Source organism: Symphalangus syndactylus, chromosome 7 (genome assembly GCF_028878055.3).
Source record: "Symphalangus syndactylus isolate Jambi chromosome 7, NHGRI_mSymSyn1-v2.1_pri, whole genome shotgun sequence".
Taxonomy (NCBI): Eukaryota; Metazoa; Chordata; class Mammalia; order Primates; family Hylobatidae; genus Symphalangus; species Symphalangus syndactylus.
The window spans coordinates 13,766,595-13,787,249 of NC_072429.2; the positions used below are offsets into that span (position 1 = coordinate 13,766,595).

At 51.0% G+C, this 20,655-nt stretch overlaps 1 protein-coding gene across 2 annotated transcripts in view; it reads right to left on the reverse strand.

The window, feature by feature from the left end:
* Positions 1-4,760: 4,760 nt before the first annotated feature.
* ERGIC1 (endoplasmic reticulum-golgi intermediate compartment 1) overlaps positions 4,761-20,655 on the reverse strand; it is a 119,090-nt gene continuing 103,195 nt past the window's right edge. The window contains exon 10 of one of the 2 annotated variants that reach the window (XM_055284776.2): positions 4,761-6,757. In XM_055284776.2, the coding sequence (XP_055140751.2) occupies positions 6,650-6,757 (108 nt within the window). In that variant the 3' untranslated portion in view covers positions 4,761-6,649. Of the gene's footprint in view, positions 6,758-10,595; positions 18,331-20,655 lie in introns of those variants that run through there. The other variant, XM_063642634.1, reaches the window with a different exon arrangement.

Below are 20,655 nucleotides of genomic sequence, written 5' to 3' on the forward strand. Positions count from 1 at the left end.
TACTCATACATTCATTCATTTTCTCATCAATTTATTTGGTACCTACACGGAGCCAGGTACAGGTCTTGATTAAAGAGATCTGGGGAGGAGTGCTGCCAAGAAGTTCAGAGCCTCACTGGTGAAGGAAAGCCATGTAAAGACAGATCTTGAGAACCCAAGATCAAGGAATATCCATGATCAAGCAGAGCAGAGAAGGCTTTTTGTCTTGTTTTGTTTTGTTTTTACCATGCTGTGTGGTTCAGGAAAATTAAAACAGGCACAATGATATCCTGGACGACAAGAGCCGGAGGCTGTCATTCTAACAATGTCGTGGGACTGGCTGTCTTGTCTCATGCCCACCCCTGGAAACATGTGCAGGAACTCAAGCACCTAGCACAGAGGAAGTGTCTGGTGAGTCTTTTTATTTCTCGAGGCAGTGGCTGCATGGGGAAGTGCTTGAGCCCTGGCACCCAAATCGCCTGGGTTTGGATCTCTGCCACTTCCTGGCTCTTTGGCTTTGGAGAAGATATTCAGCCTCTTGGTCACTCACTTTATTCCCATCTGAAAAATGGGAATAATGATAGTACTTACCTCATTGGTTTGGTGTCAGGATTTTTTTTTTTTCGAGACAGAGTCTCGCTGTGTTGCCCAGGCTGGAGTGCAGTGGCGCAATTTCGGCTCACTGCAACCTCCGCCTCCTGGGTTCAAGCAATTCTCCTGCCTTAGCCTCCCGAGTAGCTGGGACTACAGGCACCCGCCACCTCGCCCGGCTAATTTTTTGTATTTTTAGTAGAGACGGGGTTTCACTGTATTAGCCAGGATGGTCTCGATCTCCTGACCTCGTGATCCGCCTGCCTCAGCCTCCCAAAGTGCTGGGATTACAGGCGTGAGCCACCGCGCCCGGCAGAACCATGTAATTCTTCAGAATCCCAGAGTCAGGCAGACCTGGGTATGAATTCCATCTTTACTAACTGCATGACTCACTGTGTGGCCACGCCAAGTTACGTGGTCTCTCTGTTTCCTCCTTCCTAAAAAGGAGATAACATCCATCTTGAAGGAAGATCTGGCCTGAAGAGCAGTCACTCTTGCCTGGCATGCAGAGAATGCCAAATCATATCAATGACTGGCCAGAATGAAGTGCATGACCTCATCACTCCATAACTGACAGGAAACAACTGCTGGGGCAAGAAAAAAGGGTCTCTAGTGAGTGTTCTTGTCCACACACATCCCCACTCACATTCCTGAACCACTGCATCTAACTGCCGCAGCAGCTAATGAACCTTCTGGAACAAAGGACCAGTTTCTTAAGAAGGGATTGAGACCTCCAGTGGCCTGCCACATTGTTTTCGGCAAGAATTTAAAAGTAATTTGTAACATATAGTAATAAAAACTAACCACAGGCTGGGTGCCATGGCTCACGCCTGTAATCCCAGCACTTTGGGAGGCTGAGGCAGGCGGATCACCTGAGGTCAGGAGTTTGAGACCAGCCTGACCAATATGGTGAAACCCTGTTTCTCCTAAAAATACAAAAATTAGCTGGGTGTGGTGGTGGGCACCTGTAATCCCAGCTACTCAGGAGGCTGAGACAGGAGAACTGCCTGAATCTGGGAGGCGGATGTTGCAGTGAGCCGATATCGCACCATTGCACTCCAGCCTGGGCAGTGACTCTGTCTCAAAAAAAAAAAAGAAAAAGAAAAAGAAAAAAAAATCTGGCCAGGCGCGGTGGCTCATGCTTGTAATCCCAGCACTTTGGGAGGCCGAGGTGGGCGGATCACGAGGTCAGGAGATCGAGACCACAGTGAAACCCCGTCTCTACTAAAAATACAAAAAATTAGCCGGGCGTGGTGGTGGGTGCCTGTAGTCCCAGCTACTCGGAGAGGCTGAGGCAGGAGAATGGCGTGAACCCGGGAGGCGGAGCTTGCAGTGAGCCGAGATTGCGCCACTGCACTCCAGCCTGGGAGACAGAGCAAGACTCCGTCTCAAAAAAAAAAAAAAAAAAAAATCTAACCACAGCTACTATTTATGAACCCTAGTGCCACACCCCATTTCTTCCCAGGTTTCACCCCCTCTTCCCAGGTTTCACCCACCCCAGCCAGTGTTGTTTGCAACACTTCAGCTTCTCTCCTCATGAAGCACGTCTCCAGAGACGCCTCTTCCTCAACACCTTCCCAGGGAAGCCATTTCTGCCTGGACTACCACAGCTCCCAACCTATCACGCACCCCTGGAGGGTTTTGCTCTGTAATCCTGATTTAGAAATCCTCTTATATGAAACCACTGTAGTCCACATCTGGTTAGACAATTGGAAAAGTTCATTGAAAGGAGAAATGATAAAAATGGCATCCATCCCTTAAATGTTGTATGCCAGCGTAAAACACATTCAGCAATGACCCTGGGCTAAGGCTCTACCACTGAGAAACCTGCATCGGTGTTCACCTTCATTTTCCTTACATAAACCAACCAAAAAGCTTCAGTTGTTCCTTTCTCTGTCTCTCTCCCTCTCCACACCCACCTTCCCTCTCCCTCTCTCCCTCCCTCCCTCTCTTTTTCTCTCTTTCTTTCTTTTTTGAGACAGAGTTTCACTCTATCACCCAGGCTGGAGTGCAGTGGCTAGATCTTGGTTCACTGCAGCCTCCACCACTCCCCCGACATCCCCCCCCGCCCCCGCCCCCGCCCCCGCCACAGCCTCCCAGGTAGCTGGGACTACAGGCGTGTGCCACCACGCCCACGAATTTTTGTATTTTTTCTATAGAGACGGGGTTTCATCATGTTGCCCAGACTGGTCTCAAACTCTTGGGCTCAAGCAATCCTCTCACCTCAGCCTCCCAAAGTGCTGGGATTATAGGCGTGAACCATCACGCCCGGCCTCCCAAATCTTTTACAGTTGTCTTGTTCACTTCTCATTCAGTGGCATTTTGAGTTGGGAGGGGTAACAACTCACCTTAATCAAGTATCTCTAAAGCATTCAACTTAGTTTTACTAGGTTCATTTCTCGTAGTTCATTGGTTTAACTAATAGTTCCCCAAATCACATCCTTCCAGTATAAAAGCACAACTGGTATAAACAGGTTTGGGAACACACATAACTCAAGTATCAGGATGTAAGAGCGAGAGTATGGGGAGAGTGAATGAAGAATTTCTCGCAGACTGATTCCCTCCCACACTCATCCCTGGTGTGTTTATCCGCATTAGTGCTGTTCTGATGAAAGTCTTGCAGGACTGGGCAGCAAGATGGGAAAGATCCATGGAAGTCCATTGCTCATAGCTGATGATGATCTCTCATTGCTGAGCTTAGGGTTGAAAAAGGAGTGCCAGGTCCTTTGAAATCAAGAGGAATTTATGAATCGCCTTTCATTTATGGAGGCCTTAGCTCAAAGCTCTAAAGAAGAATGTTAGTCTTGTTCTCAAGAAGATTATATCCCATTTGGGAATGCTCATAATGGTCCAATCACCATTTTTGAAAATTTACTGTGTACCAGCAATAAACACTCTTCTACATAGACAATCTCATTCTACTATCATTTCTGTGCACATATTATAGATTCTATTTCTGAAACAGCCCTGTGTGGTAGTTTTATTACTGTCCTCATTTTCACCCAACAAATCTGAGGCACCGAGAGGTTAAGGACCTGGACTGAAGCTGCACAGCTAGAAGGTGGCAGACCCAAGAACATTCTGTAGGGACTCAATAAAGGAAGGACTTAATCTAAGGGGGCTTGACTTTCTTTCTTCTTTTCTTTTTTTTTCCGAGACGGAGTCTCGCTTTGTCCCCCAGGCTGTAGTGCAATGGTGCGATCTCAGCTCACTGCAACCTCTGCCTTCCAGGTTCAAGCGATTCTCCTTGCCTTAGCCTCCTGAGTAGCTGGGATTACAGGTGCCTGCCACCATGCCCAGCTAATGTTTGTATTTTTAGTAGAGATGGGGTTTCACCATGTTGGCCAGGCTGGTTTCGAACTCCTGACCTCAGGTGATCCACCCGCCTCTGCCTCCCAAAGTGTTGAGAATACAGGCGTGTGCCACTGCACCTGGCCAAAGGGGGTTTGACTTTTTTTTTTTTTTTTGAGATGGAGTCTCGCTCTGTCACCCAGGATGGAGTGCGGTGGCATGATGTTGGCTCACTGCAAGCTCCGCCTCCTGGGTTCACGCCATTCTCCTGCCTCAGCCTCCCGAGTAGCTGGGACTACAGGGGCCCGCCACCACGCCCGGCTAATTTTTTGTATTTTTAGTAGAGATGGGGTTTCTCCATGTTAGCCAGGATGGTCTTGATCTCCTGACCTCCTGATCGGCCTACCTTGGCCTCCCAAAGTGCTGGGATGACAGGCGTGAGCCACCATGCCCGGCTTTTTTTTTTTTTTTTTTAAGACGCAGTCTCGCTCTGTCACCCAGGCTGGAGTGCAGTGGCACAATCTCGGCTCACTACACGCTCTGCCTCCCGGGTTCACGCCCTTCTCCTGCCTCAGCCTCTGGAGTAGCTGGGACTACAGGCGCCCACCACCACGCCCAGCTAATTTTTTGTATTTTTAGTAGAGATGGGGTTTCACTGTGTTAGTCATGATGGTCTTCATCTCCTGGCCTCGTGATCCAGCCGCCTCACCCTCCCAAAATGCTGGGATTACAGGCGTAAGCCACCGCGCCTGGCTGGGGTTTGACTTTCTGATCATCCTCACGATCTCCTTTTCAACTCTGCTACCTTGTCTCCTCTAGAAGTGAATTCCATTCTGGCTGTGATTCCAGCCTTTGGGTTACCCAGCCCCAGTCAAGGTGGAAAGAATCACACCATAATATTTCTGAAAATCAGCCTTTTAATCTAGTTGAATCCAATGAGTGGGGAAAGAACTAAAATATTTTTCTCCCTTCAGATTTTGATTATAAGAATAACGGGTCAGAGGTGTCTCTTCCATAGGAAACTGACATCCCCTATGTCCTCAGAGTTTTTTTTTTTTTTTTTTTTTTCAAAAAAATGCATAAAAGTAGAATTTCAACTCATGTGCATGCCACACATTTCCATCCCCACCCCACCCTGCCCCACCCTCTACAGGCACACATATTCACACACCAAAGGGACTCCTTCCTGTAACTGGGGAACAGAATGTAAAAAAAGAAATCCATCCAAGTGGCCACAGATACCAGAAATAACCAAATGCACTTACACTCACAACATCAGTCAACTCATATGCACAAGGAGAAGCGTCTCCAATTGGAGCTTAGAGCCAAAAATTACAAATGGCAGAGACTTGAGCTATCCATAAGATAATTTTAAAAATCCTTCCACTGGACACTCCCCTTCATTACAAAAGTATGCAAACAATCTTGCTATAAATGGAAAACAGGCGTGTGGCTCTCTCCCTGGGACATGAGGGCATAGCTAAAATTCCCTGGGTGGAATTAATGCCTGGACCACTGCCCCTCCCTTTCAGGACAAAAGGGAAAGGATGAAGAGGAGCAGCAGGGTAGGGACCCACCTCAGGAGCAGGTGGGGCACCCTGGAGCTGCCCCAGGGGCTGGGAACGTGTTGGCATGTGACCAGCTGATGGAGGAGCACAGTGTCAAGTGGGCCATGACTGGGCTGTAGAGAGACCCAAGTGCTCTGCACCCGTAGGGAGTCCAGAAGGTAGAGGTCCACGGACAGGACAGGGCTGGCCTGCTTTGCTTCCTCCAACCTAAGGCCTTGGGACTGATGGCGTCCATCTGAGAGGCTGCATGATTATTTTAGGGTTGCAGGAAGGATGCTTCCCATCTGGACGTAAGTGCACAAACCATGTCTATCTGGATCTCAAAAGATGACTTCCCCTCACACAACCCGCACTCCCTGCCACTGCAGATCCCAGCAGAGTGGTGGGAGATCTTGGCAGTGGGAACCAGCCCCTTCACCAAGAAATGCTGTTGCCACACAGCACACAGGCTGAGGCACATTGGTGGGGGGTTCAGAGGAACGAGAAGAGAGAAAGAGGAATCTGTGGCCCGCCTTGTGACTGGTGGGCAGATTCAAGTCTCTACCGCTGCTGCTGAGCAACTGGGCATCTGCTTCTTGGAAGAACAAGAAAGGGGTGGGGTAAAGACTTGAGGCCTGGGTTCTAGGTTGGGCAGGAAGGGATGGGGCAGAAGTCAGGGTTCCATCTATAGTGACAAATCATAGGGGCTTGCTTGGGAAGTACCATCTTTCGTGGAAGGTGCCGGGTGTATAAAGGAGTACCTTTGGGCAGCCTGGTCCCAAAGCTGAGGGCCCAGGTCTGGTGCCTCTGGGGCAGGTTGGCTGCCCAGGGGAGAAACCAAATCATAAGTGTGTCCACATAGTGGGGGCTGCGAGATTGTCGAAGCCTGGCTGAAAGCTGATCGATATGCATTCTGGGATGTTCCCCTGAGGGAAGAGACTGCAGCTCTCCTAGGAGGGGTCCCCAAGATCCCTGGACTCCCCACCCCATGCCTGACTCTGTTCTTGGGGCTCCCCAGGGAAAGGGGAACTGCAACTTCAGGCAGTGTAATTTGTCTAAAAAGAAACGCGGGGAAAAGAGGTAGCTGCAAAACATCGAGCCATCCTCTACTTTCCCCCCACTTCCCACACATACTTTGGGACACAGCCAGATTTGGGGCCAGACTGAGGGCCAAAGGAGACAGGGCGCTGGAGGCAAGGCTGGCGATGCCCAGGGTCCTCAGCCATTAGCTGGGTGCGGCGTCAATGCATCTTGCCCAGCTGGATCTTCTTCCAGGCCTCGGAGGCTGTGAAGATGCATGAGTCCAGAATGCCGGCGACGGTGAAGGTCCCGCCAATGATGGCACAGATCTGTAAGAGGGCAGGGGTGGGGTGGGAGTGTCAGAAGTCAGTGCTGGATGATGCACCAGGCCAGACTCCTCCCACATTATGAGATGATGGGCTCTGCAAGGCAGACATTGCCCGTTAAGCCCATAATACCCACTACATAGTCACCAAAAGTCCGGAACATACTTAGGGCTCAAAGAAAACCAGTTGTTGGATGGTAGATTTAATAATAATAAAATAATCTTCACCATTATGAGCTCCTTTAATTCCCATATTCACCCTCTGAATGAGGAAGGGAATTATTAGACCCATTTCACAGGGGAGGAAACTGAGGTTCATCAGGTAACTTGCCTAAGTTCACCACGTAAGCAGCAGAGATGCAACTTGAACACAGGTACGTCTTAACCCTGGTTAAGTTAAGACCACTTAAGCCTGTGGTCTTAACCTCAACTCTGAATTTATCACATATTTACAATCCCATTTGCAGATGAAGGAAATGGAGGTTCTGAAAGGCAGTCCCAGGGGCCCAAGGTCGCACAGCCAAGAAATGGCATCCTGGGACTTGATGGGTAGTAAGCAAATAATCATACCAATAAATGCAAAATCGTAACCAAGGCAAGTGCTACAAAGGAGAGAGAGGCCTTTGGTGCTACCAGAAACCTTCTATTAGAGCAAGGTTTCTTTTTTTTTTTTTGAGACGGAGTCTTGCTCTGTCTTCCACATTGGAGTGCAGTGGCGTGATCTCAGCTCACTGCAAGCTCCACCTCCAGGGTTCATGCCATTCTCCTGCCTCAGCCTCTCGAGCAGCTGGGACTACAGGTGCCCGCCACCACGCCTGGCTAATTTTTTGTATTTTTAGTAGAGACAGGGTGGGGGGGTTTCAACGTGTTAGCCAGGATGGTCTTGATCTCCTAACCTCGTGCTCCGCCCGCCTCGGCCTCCGAAAGTGCTGGGATTACAAGCGTGAGCCACCGTGCCTGGCCAGGGCAAGGTTTCTAATGGCACCGTTGACATTTGGGGCCAGAGAATTTGTTGCCACAGGGGCTGTCCTTTGCAGAAGGATTTTAGCATCCCTGGCCTCTACCCAGGAGACGCCGATCATCCCCCCTCCCCCATGTTGTGACAACCACAATGTCTCCAAACCTTGCCAAATGTCCCCAGAGGTCAAAATTGCCCCGGTTGAGAATGGCAGTAGCAGGGGGATAATGAATGTCACCTGTTATGTCTGTAATTCATAACTGTCTGCCACATCATAATATACTAACCCCAACAAAATACACAATACTTATGCAGCACCTTCCCTGGGCCAGGTGGGTTACAGTGCTCCATGCCGACCGTCCCAGTGAATTCCCAGCTCAACCCTAGGCAGTAGGTACTATTCTTAGACCTATTTCACAGCCAAGGAAACTGAGGCACAGAGACCCTGAATCCCTCGTCCAATGCCACAGCAAGTGGCTGAATAGGGGTTCAAAATTTTGGAGTATGTGCTCTTAATGTGACACCCTGTTGCTTCTCAGGTGCAAAACACCCACCTAATTGAGTCACAACGCTTTGCAGTTGTCAGAACACCATTTGGGACTAATCAAACTTCAGAACACCATTTGGGACTAATCAAACTAACGTTATGTTTTACTCAAAATGTTATGGCCTACAAATTGCTTTCTGATGACTTCAGAGAATCAAAGCATGGATGATGGAAGACAAATGAAGTTCATACAAGATTTGCAAGGAAACTTATTTATTTGTAGGGATAGGGTCTCACTCTGTCACCCAGGCTGCAGTGTAGTTGGTGATCGTAGCTCACTGCAGACCCCAACTCGCAGGCTCAGGTGATTCTCCTGCCTCAGCCTCCGGGGTAGCCAGGATTACAGGTGGTGCCACCATGCCTGACTAATTTTTTTAATTGTTAATTTGTAGAGGTGAGGTCTCGCTATGTTGTCCAGGCTGGTCTCGAACTCCTGGACTCAAGTGATCCACCTGTCTCAGCCCCCACAAAGTGCTGGGATTACAGGCATGAACCACTGCTCCAGGCCTTGCAAGAAAACTTTAAACATATTTTCCTCTTGAGCATCTACTTTATGTCATTCATAAGAACCAACACCTCCCATCCTAGGAGCAGCCATGGGCCCCGGAGCAGCAGGAGCCCTACAGCCCATGAAGGAGATGCCTCTTCACTGAGGTACCCATGGGGTACAGAGAGGGAAATAACTTGCCCGAGGTCACACAGTGCATGTGGCACTTGCTCTTTCCCCCATGCTACATTTAAGAGGCATTTAAATGACTACAGGACTCAGAAGAAATAAACAGTTGTGTGGCCCCAGAGGCCATTAGCAGCCCCAGAGGCACCACAGGTGGACGGCCAGCCACTGACCCGCAACCTCTGGGGAACTCTGGGAGCCAAGAACACCTTAATAGATGAACTGATGCCCAGTGGTGGGAGGCCAGGAGACACAGCAAAGGCGAGAGGGAAGTGCGAATCAAGTGTTTATTTTTTAAATGATATTTCCATGAGATGAGCTAAGCGGGGACCTGTGAGGCCCAGGACAGACAGACCGGGTCTGTATGGATGGGTGGCAGGGGAGCAGCTGGTCCTCCAGTAATAACAGCCCGGGAAACCGGAGCAGCCCCCCAGGGAGTGGAGAGGACCGGGGGCGCTGGGGGGATTATGGTGAAGTGTTTTAAGTGGGCAAGGCCCCTCCCTGCCGGCCTCAGAGCGTGACGCAGGGGGACTTTTCAGGGAAGATGACGGCAGGGGAGCTGGTTTATTTCGGTAGAGTGGATCAGATGATGGGAGATTTTATACCACAAAACGCTTTTAGAGCTTGGATCAGAAGATAGGAAAATGTGACTTACGTGCAATGAAGCAAAAAATAAAAAATAACCACACACACACACACACACACACACACACATACAACACATCTGTATTCATCTACACACAATTTGGAACCCAAATGCTTATGACTCACAGACACCTGGCACCCAGTCTCAACTCTCCTTTCATGGGGCTGGCCTAGACCAGAGGGAGACAATGTGTGTATTGAGGTACACAGGAAAGCACATCGTCTGAGGGGAAACTGAGGCCCTGGGGCATGGAAACTGCTATGCAACTGGCTCAGTCACAGGGTGAGTGACTGCAAGCCTGAAGGCTAAGGGGGAACCCTGAGGCAGACTCCCTGTGAGTATCTACTGATTTTGCTCAGCGTACCCCCATCACCCCACATCTGTTGAAGGGGCTGGTCACTGTTCACTTGAAGTGAGGGGAAGGGAAATCCTTACACATTCCAGGGGGGTTTCCTCAAAGCTGAGAGAATTCATCTGGGCACAGTGGCTCATGCCTGTAATCTCAGCACTTTGGGAGATAGAAGGATTGCTTGAGTCCAGGAGCTTGAGCCCAGCCTGGGCAAAACAGTGAGATCCCCATCTCTACAAAAAATAAAAAAATTGGGCCAGGCGCGGTGGCTCACGCTTGTAATCCCAGCACTTTGGGAGGCCGAGGCGGGCGGATCACGAGGTCAGGAGATCGAGACCACGGTGAAACCCCGTCTCTACTAAAAACACAAAAAATTAGCCGGATGTAGTGGCGGGCGCCTGTAGTCCCAGCTACTCGGAGAGGCTGAGGCAGGAGAATGGCGTGAACCCGGGAGGCAGAGCTTGCAGTGAGCCGAGATCGCGCCACTGCACTCCAGCCTGGGTGACAGAGCGAGACTCCATCTCAAAAAAAAAAATTGGCCAGGTGTGGTGGCTGTAGTCCCAGCTACTCTGGAGGCGGAGGCTGAGGATCATTTGAGCCCAGGAGGTCAAGCCTGCAGTGAGCTATGATTGCACCACTGCACTCCAGCCTAGGTGACAGAGCAAGATCATGTCTTTTTTTTTTTTTTTTTGAGATTGAGTCTCACTCTTGTAGCCCAGATTGGAGTACAGTGGGGTGATCTTGGCTCACTGCAACCTCCACTCCTGAGTTCAAGAGATTCTCCTGCCTCAGCCTCCCAAGTAGCTGGGATTACAGGTGCCCACCACCATGCCCAGCTAATTTTTGTATTTTTAGTAGCGACGGGGTTTCACCATGTTGGCCAGGATAGTCTCGAACCCCTGACCTCAAGTGATCCGCCTGCCTCGGCCTCCCAAAGTGCTGCGATTATAGGCGTGAGCCACCATGCCTGGCCCCGTGACTTTAAAAGAAAAAATTGCTGAGAGAACTCTAGTGGCCAGGCCCACATTGCCACGGCCCTGCTTTCATTATTTTATCTCTCATCCCTCAGGCCTCCCTGACACACTGGCAGTCAGTAGGAGGTGACTGGAATGAGGTGACGTAGAGTCACAGGAGAGGGTTCTGGCGCTCCCAGGACTGGCACTTCCTGGATTCTGACATATGGAAAGATTCAGAAATGCCCAGTGCCAGGGCGTTCCCACACCTGAACTTGCTCAGGGAAGTGGCTGGTCATGGCTGTCCCTCGTCTTAGAAGGTCACCATGCCTTCTGGAACATGGGGAGATGCAGGCTGTGTCAGGGGGTGTGTCTGCCTTGGAATTCAGGCCCTACATGGGCGGCAGCAAGATGACAGGCTTTGCCATTTAGGATTCCTGGGAGGATGTGGGAACAATGGGATCCAGCTGGAGGAGATGCTGGCGGGGTCTCAGGAACTCACAGAGGGGAGGGCAGGGGTGCCACTGGCAGGAGGGAAGACGGTCATTGGCATTTCTCTGGGATGTGGGGATGGGGCCTGGAAGGAACACTAATGAATGAAAATGAAAACAAAGCAAATTGCAGTCGTGACACTTAGTTCCCACAGCCTGTTGCTGTTCACACAGAGAAGCGAGGAGAGCCGGGCCTTTCCAGGGGAGGCCAGGACAAAGCTGGGGCTGGAAGGTGTGCACCTCCCTGTTGGACATGGTGAGGGTGGCATGAGGTGAGGGCTACGGAGTCCACCCGGCTTTCCCGCCGTGGCAGCAGAGAGCACCCAGCCTTTGGAGGCTGCATCGTGGCATCACTTACTAATTCTAGCCATGGGAGAGCATTCCTGGGCCTCAGTTTCTTCATCTATAAAACGGGAAGGCCAGCCAGGTGCAGTGGTTCATGCCTGCAATCCTTGCACTTTGGGAGGCCAAGGTAGGAGGATCACGTGAACTCAGGAGATTGCGACCAGCGTGGTCACTTGGTGAAACCCTGTTTCTACTAAAAATACAAAAATTAGCTGGGCATGGTGGCAGGCGCCTGTAATCCCAGCTACTCGGGAGGCTGATGCATGAGAATTGCTTGAACCTGAGAAGTGGAGGTTGCAGTGAGTCGAGATTCAGCCACTGCACTCCAGCCGAGGTGACAGAGCAAGATTCTGTTGCCAAAATAAATACATAAAAATAAAAATAAAACGAGAAAACCCCTGTGGCTCTGCTGAAAACACATTTGGAGCACCTAGCACCTAGTAGATGCTCAGTAAATGAAACCTGATCTTAATCTTTCAGCTCACTGGAAGGCTCTAACCTTGTGGCTAAGATCTGAGATTTTCTAAACCTGAGACCCACTTTAACCAGAAAAATCAGTAAAATATTACTTATTCCCCAGAGCACGCCTTTGGGTCTCAACTTCCATTCTCTCTCTGGCACTTTTAGCAGAGGGCAAGACGAGTCATACAAGAACAGGACAGCAAGAGTGTCCCAGGCACCGCAGGCAGATTCTTTGTGGCTGCCGGGGGCCCATGCACTCTAAGGGCCCTCTGAAGTTACACAGCAACCCATTCAACAGATCAGGTAGCTGAGGCCCAGACACGGTGTCCTGTCCCCTCAGGCAACTGCCAAGATGTGTTTGTGATGAAGAACATCCCTGTGGGGCAAAGCACCTTAGACCAGAGGTGGGTTCCATCCTTTGGCCAGTGAGGGAGCTCCCTGAATCTCACCACCTCAAGCCTATAGGGAAAACTCTCATTTTCCTGAATGCCCAAGGGAGAGAAGATAGCAGACACAACTGACCACATGGGAGGTGCACAAGACCTGTTTGTTGAATAAGTAAAGGAGTGAGTGAGAGAAAGAATGAGGAGCCGATGGGTGGGTTCCAGAGTGAGGGAATGAATGACTACTCAGGAAAGGCACAGAGTTCCACACCCAAGGTAGGGGCAAAGGTGACTCGCTTAGGGGTGTCAGCGGGGGCATAGGGAAGGCAGTGCTGATGAAAAGGTGGGCCTGAAGGGGGAGACCCCGGACAGGGCAGGCAGGAGGTGCCCCTCTCCACTAAGTTGCTGTGCCTGGAGACCCTGCACCTGGAAAGTGATGCCATAGAGGGCCTGGGCTTTGGAGGCTGGCAGAATTGGCTTGGACCCCTCCCATCCATGTGCTCTTGTGCCACCCTAGCTCCCGGTGCCTTAGTTTTCTGACTTTTAAAAATGGGGAGACTGGCCGGGTGCAGTGGCTCATGCCTGTAATCCCAGCACTTCGGGAGGCCCAGGCGGGTGGATCACCTGAGGTCGGGAGTTCGAGACCAGCCTGGCCAACATGGCGAAACCCTGTCTCTACTAAAAATACAAAAATTAGCTGAGCATGGTGGCAGGTGCCTGTAATCCTAGCTACTCAGGAGGCTGGGCCAGGAGAATTGCTTGAACTCAGAAGGTGGAGGTTGCAGTGAACCAAGATCGTGCCACTGCGCTCCGGCCTGGGCAACAAGAGTGAAACTCCATCTCAGAAAAAAAAAAAAAAAAGACAAAAAGGAAGACTAATCCTCACCCCCTAGGACTGTGGTGGCATTGACTGAGAGTGGCTTGGTCCCTTGCCACTGCCACGCTCTTGTATCTCCCAACCAGGCCTCAAGGCTCAGAGACAACCTGGAGTGGGGTCTTCCCCCCTGGGGGATGAGGGAGCAGGACCGCTGAGCCAGGGAGGGCCACCTCGGCCAGTGCATGCACCACTGCTCTGGGCAGCAGCCACAGCTCCAGAAACAAAAACAAAGACAGTTCAATACCTGGGCCCCAGTGAGTCTGAGGGCAGTGCAGGAAGTGGCATTCATCAGACGTCATCCGATAATGCCCCTCTGTTCCCAACCAGCAACTTCCTCCCAAGGGCCCCGTCAGCTTCTTGGCCTTCCACTGTGACTAGAATGAAGTCAGCTTGTCTACCTTTAAAAGGGGTGCGTGTGTGTTTCCCTCACATTTTCATTATGGTTCTTAATTCCTTACAATATGGGGAGGATGTGTGCCAGCCGCACTGGAGGGGGAGCTAAATGCCTGTTTTTCCACCAGCATGAACGCCTTCCCAGTGCATCATTACTCCCCTCCCCATTACTCTCCCATAGCGTGCAATGGAGAAGCACCATACACACCGCCGTGGGAGGCAAGATTGTGGACTTTGGGGTAAACACTCCTGCGGTCCAATCCCAGCTCTGTGGTCCTGGCTGGGAAAGCCAGTTGACCTCTCTGAGCCTCAGTTGCCCCATCTGTAGAATGGGACCCACTGCAAGGACTGGGATGACACTGTCCAGCTGCCTGCTGTACCCTAAGTGCCCAGGAACTGTTCAGTCACTTTCCCTGTTCAGTCAGCACTGCTTTAAAAGCGTGTGGAGGAGGCGCCGCGTGAGGAAATAAATAATGAATTAGAGTCTCATCAGGCCCCAGCAGCGGCAGACAGGCTGGAGCCGGGGATGAGAACACCAAGTCGTGGAGGAGGCAGAGGTGGGGGGTGTAGTTGTGGAAGGGAAGTGGTTGACTGGGCCCTGGAAAGGCTGGGGGTGGAGGAGGAGAGAGTGTGGTGTCAGGCAGAGCTCCGGGGGCCTCGGAGAGTAGAGGCCTCCCGCTGACATTTTTACAATTCCTATGGGCTGCAAAATACCCACCCACCCACCCCACCTCGAAAGAACCTCACTTTGGTTGAGCACCTATTATGTGCTGGGTTTGAGATGGCACCTTCTCCTCTTTTCTCATTCAATCCTTGCCACTGCTAGGTGACCCTCATTTCACAGATAAGGACACAGAGGGTCAGAGAGGGAATGACTTGTCCAGAGTCATAGGGCTACCGACTAAGCAAGGATCACTAGAAGCCAGGTTTGGGAGGCTGCAAAGGGCCTGCTTTTCCTGTTAGCCCACCTTGCCTCATTCCCAGCCGGAAGACTCTTCCCAGCCCCTCTCTTCATGTACAGATAGCTTCCACGCAGGGAATCCGTCTTCTCAATTCTGTTAAGGTTTACGTAGCAAATATCCTGACGTAAGGGGTCCCCGTCAGCAAAGTGTGTGAAGTCAGAAGCTGTGCATCTATAAAAACCAGCCTGGTGTGCAAAATGGAGCCCACTCGCTCTCACGTTCCTCTTCCGCCTCCGAACCCACTCTGGGAACGCACGCGCCAGGAGGCCCCTCTCTGTGTACAGACCCAGTTTGGAGCAATCTGTCTCTGGAACACCTTCTTGAAGATCTAGTTCAGCTCAGAATACCACGGAAGGATCTGAACTGAAGCGTTTCGCACATTTCCAGACCTGAATCACCAAGCTCCTGATATGGGTTCTGTTCTGTCCCTCGGATAACAGAAATCGTCTTGGTTGAGGGTGAACCAAGGCGTACACCTCTCCTTCTATTTGCTCACTGTTTGACACCTACTTATTACCCACATTGATGCACTGGATCTGGAGACCAGCGATGACTAAACCTGGCTTTGTCGGAGCTCGTGGTCCAGGGAAGAGAGACACTGAGCACCGAGGGAACCCTGAGCAGGGTAGTGGGGGCAGAGAGGAGAGAACCGAGGCTGCATATGGGAGCTCTGAAGGCTCTCCTGCCACTCCAGGGCCAAGATGGTCATTTTTCCAACTCACATCATCTTAGTGGGTAGAACCTTCTCAGTTTGAAGTTTGTCTCTTGTCAATTCTTTTTTTTTTGAGACGGGGTCTTGCTCTTTCGCCCAGGCTGGAGTGCAATGGCATGATCTCGGCTCACTGCAACTTCCGTCTCCCTGGTTCAAGCGATTCTCCTGCCTCAGCCTCCCACGTAGCTGAGATTAAAGGTGTGCACCACCACGCCTGGCTAATTTTTGTATTTTTAGTAGAGACGGGGTTTCACCATGTTAGTCAGGCTGGTCTCGAACTCCTGACCTCGTGATCCGCCCACCTCGGCCTCCCACAATGCTGGGATTACAGGCGTGAGCCACTGCGCCCGGCCTTGTCAATTCTTCTTAATGCCCCTGCCCTCTTCCCTGCCCCCAGCACTTGCTGCCTTAGTTTCTGGCAAATGTTTGCAGAAGCCTAAACAGATGAACAAAAGGTGTTAGATATGGGCAGGAAAACTTGCAAACTGTCAGCCAATCTGCCTTAGATGGACGTTGGCTTTTTTAATGGTTTGTGTGAAGCTGTGATTTCACCATGCATATTCACAATAAAACTTTGTTTCCTGCTCTAATATTTCTTTCTGATTCCCAGAATGAAAGTCACTGTATCAAATGATCCTGATGTCTGTCCTACCAAGAGTTCTATGACTTCTGGGGGCTTTACTGCTGCAACACCCCTGATAGCCCTTGTTTTGGAAGATAGAGGCTCCCGAGACAGTGCTGGGGGTAGGGGATGTTGCAGAGGCAGGCACTGGGGTCAGGTCCGAGCCTTGCCATTGACTGGCTGTGTGATCTTGGATGAGTTTTTCCACCTCTCTGAGCCTCAGTTTAATCCATTTATAAAACAGGAACAAAATCATCTACCTAAAGAGGTTGCTGGGAGGGCTAAAGGAGTTAACTATGTAATTACTTGGCACATAGTAGGTGCTTAATAAGGGTAGCTATATGATCACTTTTTTCCCTCATCCTGTGTGGCTAGGGAAAATATGATCACCTTTTTTTTCTTCTTTTTTGAGACAGAGCTGGAGTGCAGTGGCACGATCTTGGCTCACTGCCAAGATCTCCTGCCTCAGCCTCCAACTGCCTCAGCCTCCACAGTAGCTGGGACTACAGGCATGCACCACCACACCTGGCTAATTTTTTGTATTTTTAGTAGAGACGAGGTTTCGCCATGTTGGCCAGGCTGGTCTTGAACTCCTAGCCTCAGGCGATCTGCCCACCTTGGCCTCCCAAAGTGCTGGAATTACAGGTGTGAGCCACCACGCCCAGCTGAAAATATGATCACTTCTTTAGGCAGCTGCCCCTTACACATTTCTGAGCACCTGTGTCCAGGCCAGGCCCTTCACTGGATGCTGGGGACACAGGTAAGTCAGACCTGGAGGTCATCATCAGGCCTGACAACCATGCAGGGCAATCTAAAGTCTGGGGGATTAGTCCCCAGGTTAGAAAGCATGAAGGAGGGCAGCAGAGAGGAACGTCTGTGGGTGGGGCTGCCTGTAGAAACTCTCCCCCATACCCAGGTTAAGCCCTGGCCAAGGGCCCTGAGCACCACTTGAGTTAAGTGAGCTGTGCGACTCTTCAAGAATGATAGGTTTTGAGTAGCATGCAATGGGAGGGTGTCATCGCCATCCGGTACTTCTTGGTGGGCAAAAACCATCCTGGCCATACTGGCCCAGCTGGCACTTTGTGACTTCTGGCTGTTCCTCCAAAATAAAATAAACCATGCAAGGAAAGAGATCTGACACCTCTGAAGCCATCCAGTCTGTCACCACAACCCACTTGAAGGCAATCTCAATCTCAAAAAGGGAGCCACAGCAAGTGGCAGGGGACAAATGTGTGTGTAGGAGGGGAGCACTTTGGAGGGGATTACTTGCATGTCGTCACACACAATCTGTTTATTCCCTTGGCACTGGAATGTTCTGATACAGCACAGAGCATCACTCTGAGCAAGGTGCCCCACGTGCTGAGAGAGAGGAGCTCCAAGAAGCCTGGCTAAAGATGTCCAGGAGGAAAAACTTGTAGGCTGGGGATAAACAAGCCCTTTTGGGACAATGAGACCCTGGAGGGGCAACCTGGAAGCAGCCAGGTACTTAACACTTGGCAATGCATCTGGGAGGCCCCACCTGCCTCTACCCTCCCTCCCTCCAGCCCACCCACAGCTGCCTCCCAGCCCCGCAGCCGCCACATGACGACATCCTGACCTAAGCCCCTCTTCATCTGCAGCCCCTCTAAGGAGCTATTTGCAGAGGCCCCCATTTGCCATTTAGGCACTTTGCACGCAAGTGTTTTATTTTAAAAAGAGAGAAAGAGAAGCCACAGCAGGTGCCTCCACTTCCATCCCGGCCCCACCCCACCCTCCGAGGGCTCCCAGGGATCTTTGTGCCGTGTGTGTATGTGTGTTTCTGAGTGCTGGCGTCATCCCCACATCTGCTGCCCTGTGACAAGGGCCTTTGAAGCTCCACAATGACGCCATCTGCCAGGGACAGCCGGCCGGCTGGCTCCTTCAGAGCCGACCCCACGGTTACCATGGCAACCAAGGTGGTGGCATGGGGCCTTCAGAAGAACCACCAGGCTAATGATGTCAGGAGGTTCCCTGCAGCAGTGTGGCCCATAAGCCCAGGGCTTTGCCAGCCCACGCTTGAGCAGAGGTGGATGGGGCAGAGATGGAGGACAGGCTGGTGGCCAAGGACAGGAAGAGAAGGAGGAGTCATAGAGGCATTGGGTCTCTGACGAAGGAAGGGTCTTCCCCGTGGCTTCTTGGAGCCTCCTGCTCTCAGAAGGTCAGCGGCTCACTGGGGAGTCCGTCACCTGCCAAAGGAGGTGGCATGGCCTTCACAGGACATGTTACACTGGGCACCTCTGCGCATAGTATTCCCTTTCCCGGCCCCTTCCTCCTCAGCTCAAGGCCCATCACAGGGTTCCATTCTTAGAGCTTCCCAACAAAGGGGATGGCGCCCTCTTGTTTGCCTGCAGTGTCTGGCACACATCTCCACTACAGCCTGTCAATGCTGCCTGTGCTCACTCATCCGCCCCTCCAGCAGGGGGCTCCTTCAAGGCAGGGACTGTGTATGATTCAGCCAACCCTGGTGCCTGCTACAGGGGCTGGCACATAGTGAATTCTAGCAAATGTTAAGTGAATAAATGAAGTCGCTTCATTTTCTCAGCCACTTGCCAAGTGATTTCTTTTCTTTCTTTCTTTCTTTTTTTTTTTTTTTTTGAGATGGATTCTCACTCTGTTGCCCAGACCAGAGTGCAGTGGCGTGATCTCAGCTCACTGCAACCTCTGCCTGCCAGGTTCAAGCAATTCTCCTGCCTCACTCTCCCAAGTAGCTGGGACTACAAGCACGTGCCACCATGCCCGGCTAATTTTTTGTACTTTTAGTGGAGATGGGGTTTCACAATGTTGGTCAGGCTGGTCTCAAATTCCTGACCTGGTGATCCGCCCACCTCAGCCTCCCAAAGTGCTGGGATTACAGGCGTGAGCCACCGTGCCCGGCCCATTTATTTTTATTTATTTGTTTTTTTTGAGATAGAGTCTCGCTTTGGCACCCAGGCTGGAGTGCAGTGGCATCAGCTCAGCTCACTGCAACGTCCGCCTTCTGGGTTCAAGGGATTCTCCGGCCTCAGCCTCCCGAGTAGCTGGGACTACAAATGCCCACCCCCATGCTCGGCTAATTTTTGTATTTTCACTAGAGACGAGGTTTTGTCATGTTGGCCAGGCTGGTCTTGAACTCCTGACCTCAAGTGATCCCCCACCTCGGCCTCCCAAAGTGCTGGGATTACAGGCATAAGCCGCCATGCCCAGCCATTGCCAAATGATTTTAATGCCCAGAGTCTCGGCTGCTTTCCATACAGGAGCAAACAGAAACGGGGAAACAGAAGAGCTTTCTAAACTCTACTGTGAGGCATGGCTGGAGGGGGTTTCTCTGCTACAGTTAATGCTACAGACCCTAGGGCCTCTGAGGAGTGGTCTAGACCTTCACGGAGGCACCAGGGAACCTACTTGTATCTTTGTGTGTGGCTTATCGTGGGTGTGGAGTAGGAGAGCTGGAGTAAGAATCAGCACCAAGACCCACTTGGGGTGTGCTACCCTGTGGGGTCTTGGGTTAAATCATTTGCTCACAAATCCCCTGATTTTTTGGGTCCTGGGGTTTGTGCATCTCCCCTCAGAGTAGCTGTACCCATGTCCCTGCACACCAGTAGTACATGTGGGTTCCCATGGCTTCACATCTTCCCAATCTTTGTAGTAACAGGTTTTCAATTTCTTTTTTTTTTTGAGACGGAGTCTCAATCTGTTGCCCAGGCTGGAGTGCACTGGAGTGATCCTGGCTCACCGTAACCTCTGCCTCCCAGGTACAAGTAATTCTCCCACCTCAGCCTCCCAAGTAGCGGGGATTACAGGTGCACACCACCATGCCCCGCTAATTTTTGTATTTCTAGTAGTGTTTTGCCATGTTGGCTAGGCTGGTCTTGAACTCCTGACCTCAGGTGATCTGCCGCCTCGGCCTCCTAAAGTGCTGGAATTACAGGTGTCAGCCAGGCAAGTTTTCAATTTCTGTCAGTCCAATAGGATTCAGTTGGGTCTTTTAATTTTTTTATTTTTCTGAGACCGGATCTCACTCTGTTGCCCAGGCTGGAGTGCAGTGGCACCATCATGGCTCACTGCAGTGTCAACCTCCCACGCTCAAGCAATCCTCCCACCTCAGCCTCCCAAGTAGCTGAAACTACAGGCATGCGCCACTATGTCTAGCTAATTTTTTAACTTTTATTTTGTAGGGAGGGGGTCTTGCTGCGGTGACCAGGCTGGTTTCAAACTCCTGGCCTCAAGTGATCCTCCTGCTTCCACCTCCCAGAGCGCTGGGATTACAGGTGTGAGCTACCACATCTGGCCTGAATTGAGTCTTGTTTTAAATCCCATCCCTCCAATTTCTAGTGAACTTGGGCATCTGTTTACTGCCAATATCATCTCCTCTGTGAAGAGCTGGTCCTTGGCCTTGTCTATTTTTTTTGGTTGTTAACTTTTTCTTACTGATCTCTAGGAGTTCTTTACATATGAATTCTGAAGGCTACCCCTTTCCCATATGTATGGCAAGTATCTTTTCCCAAGCTGCGTGTGAGATTTTTGCTTTATGT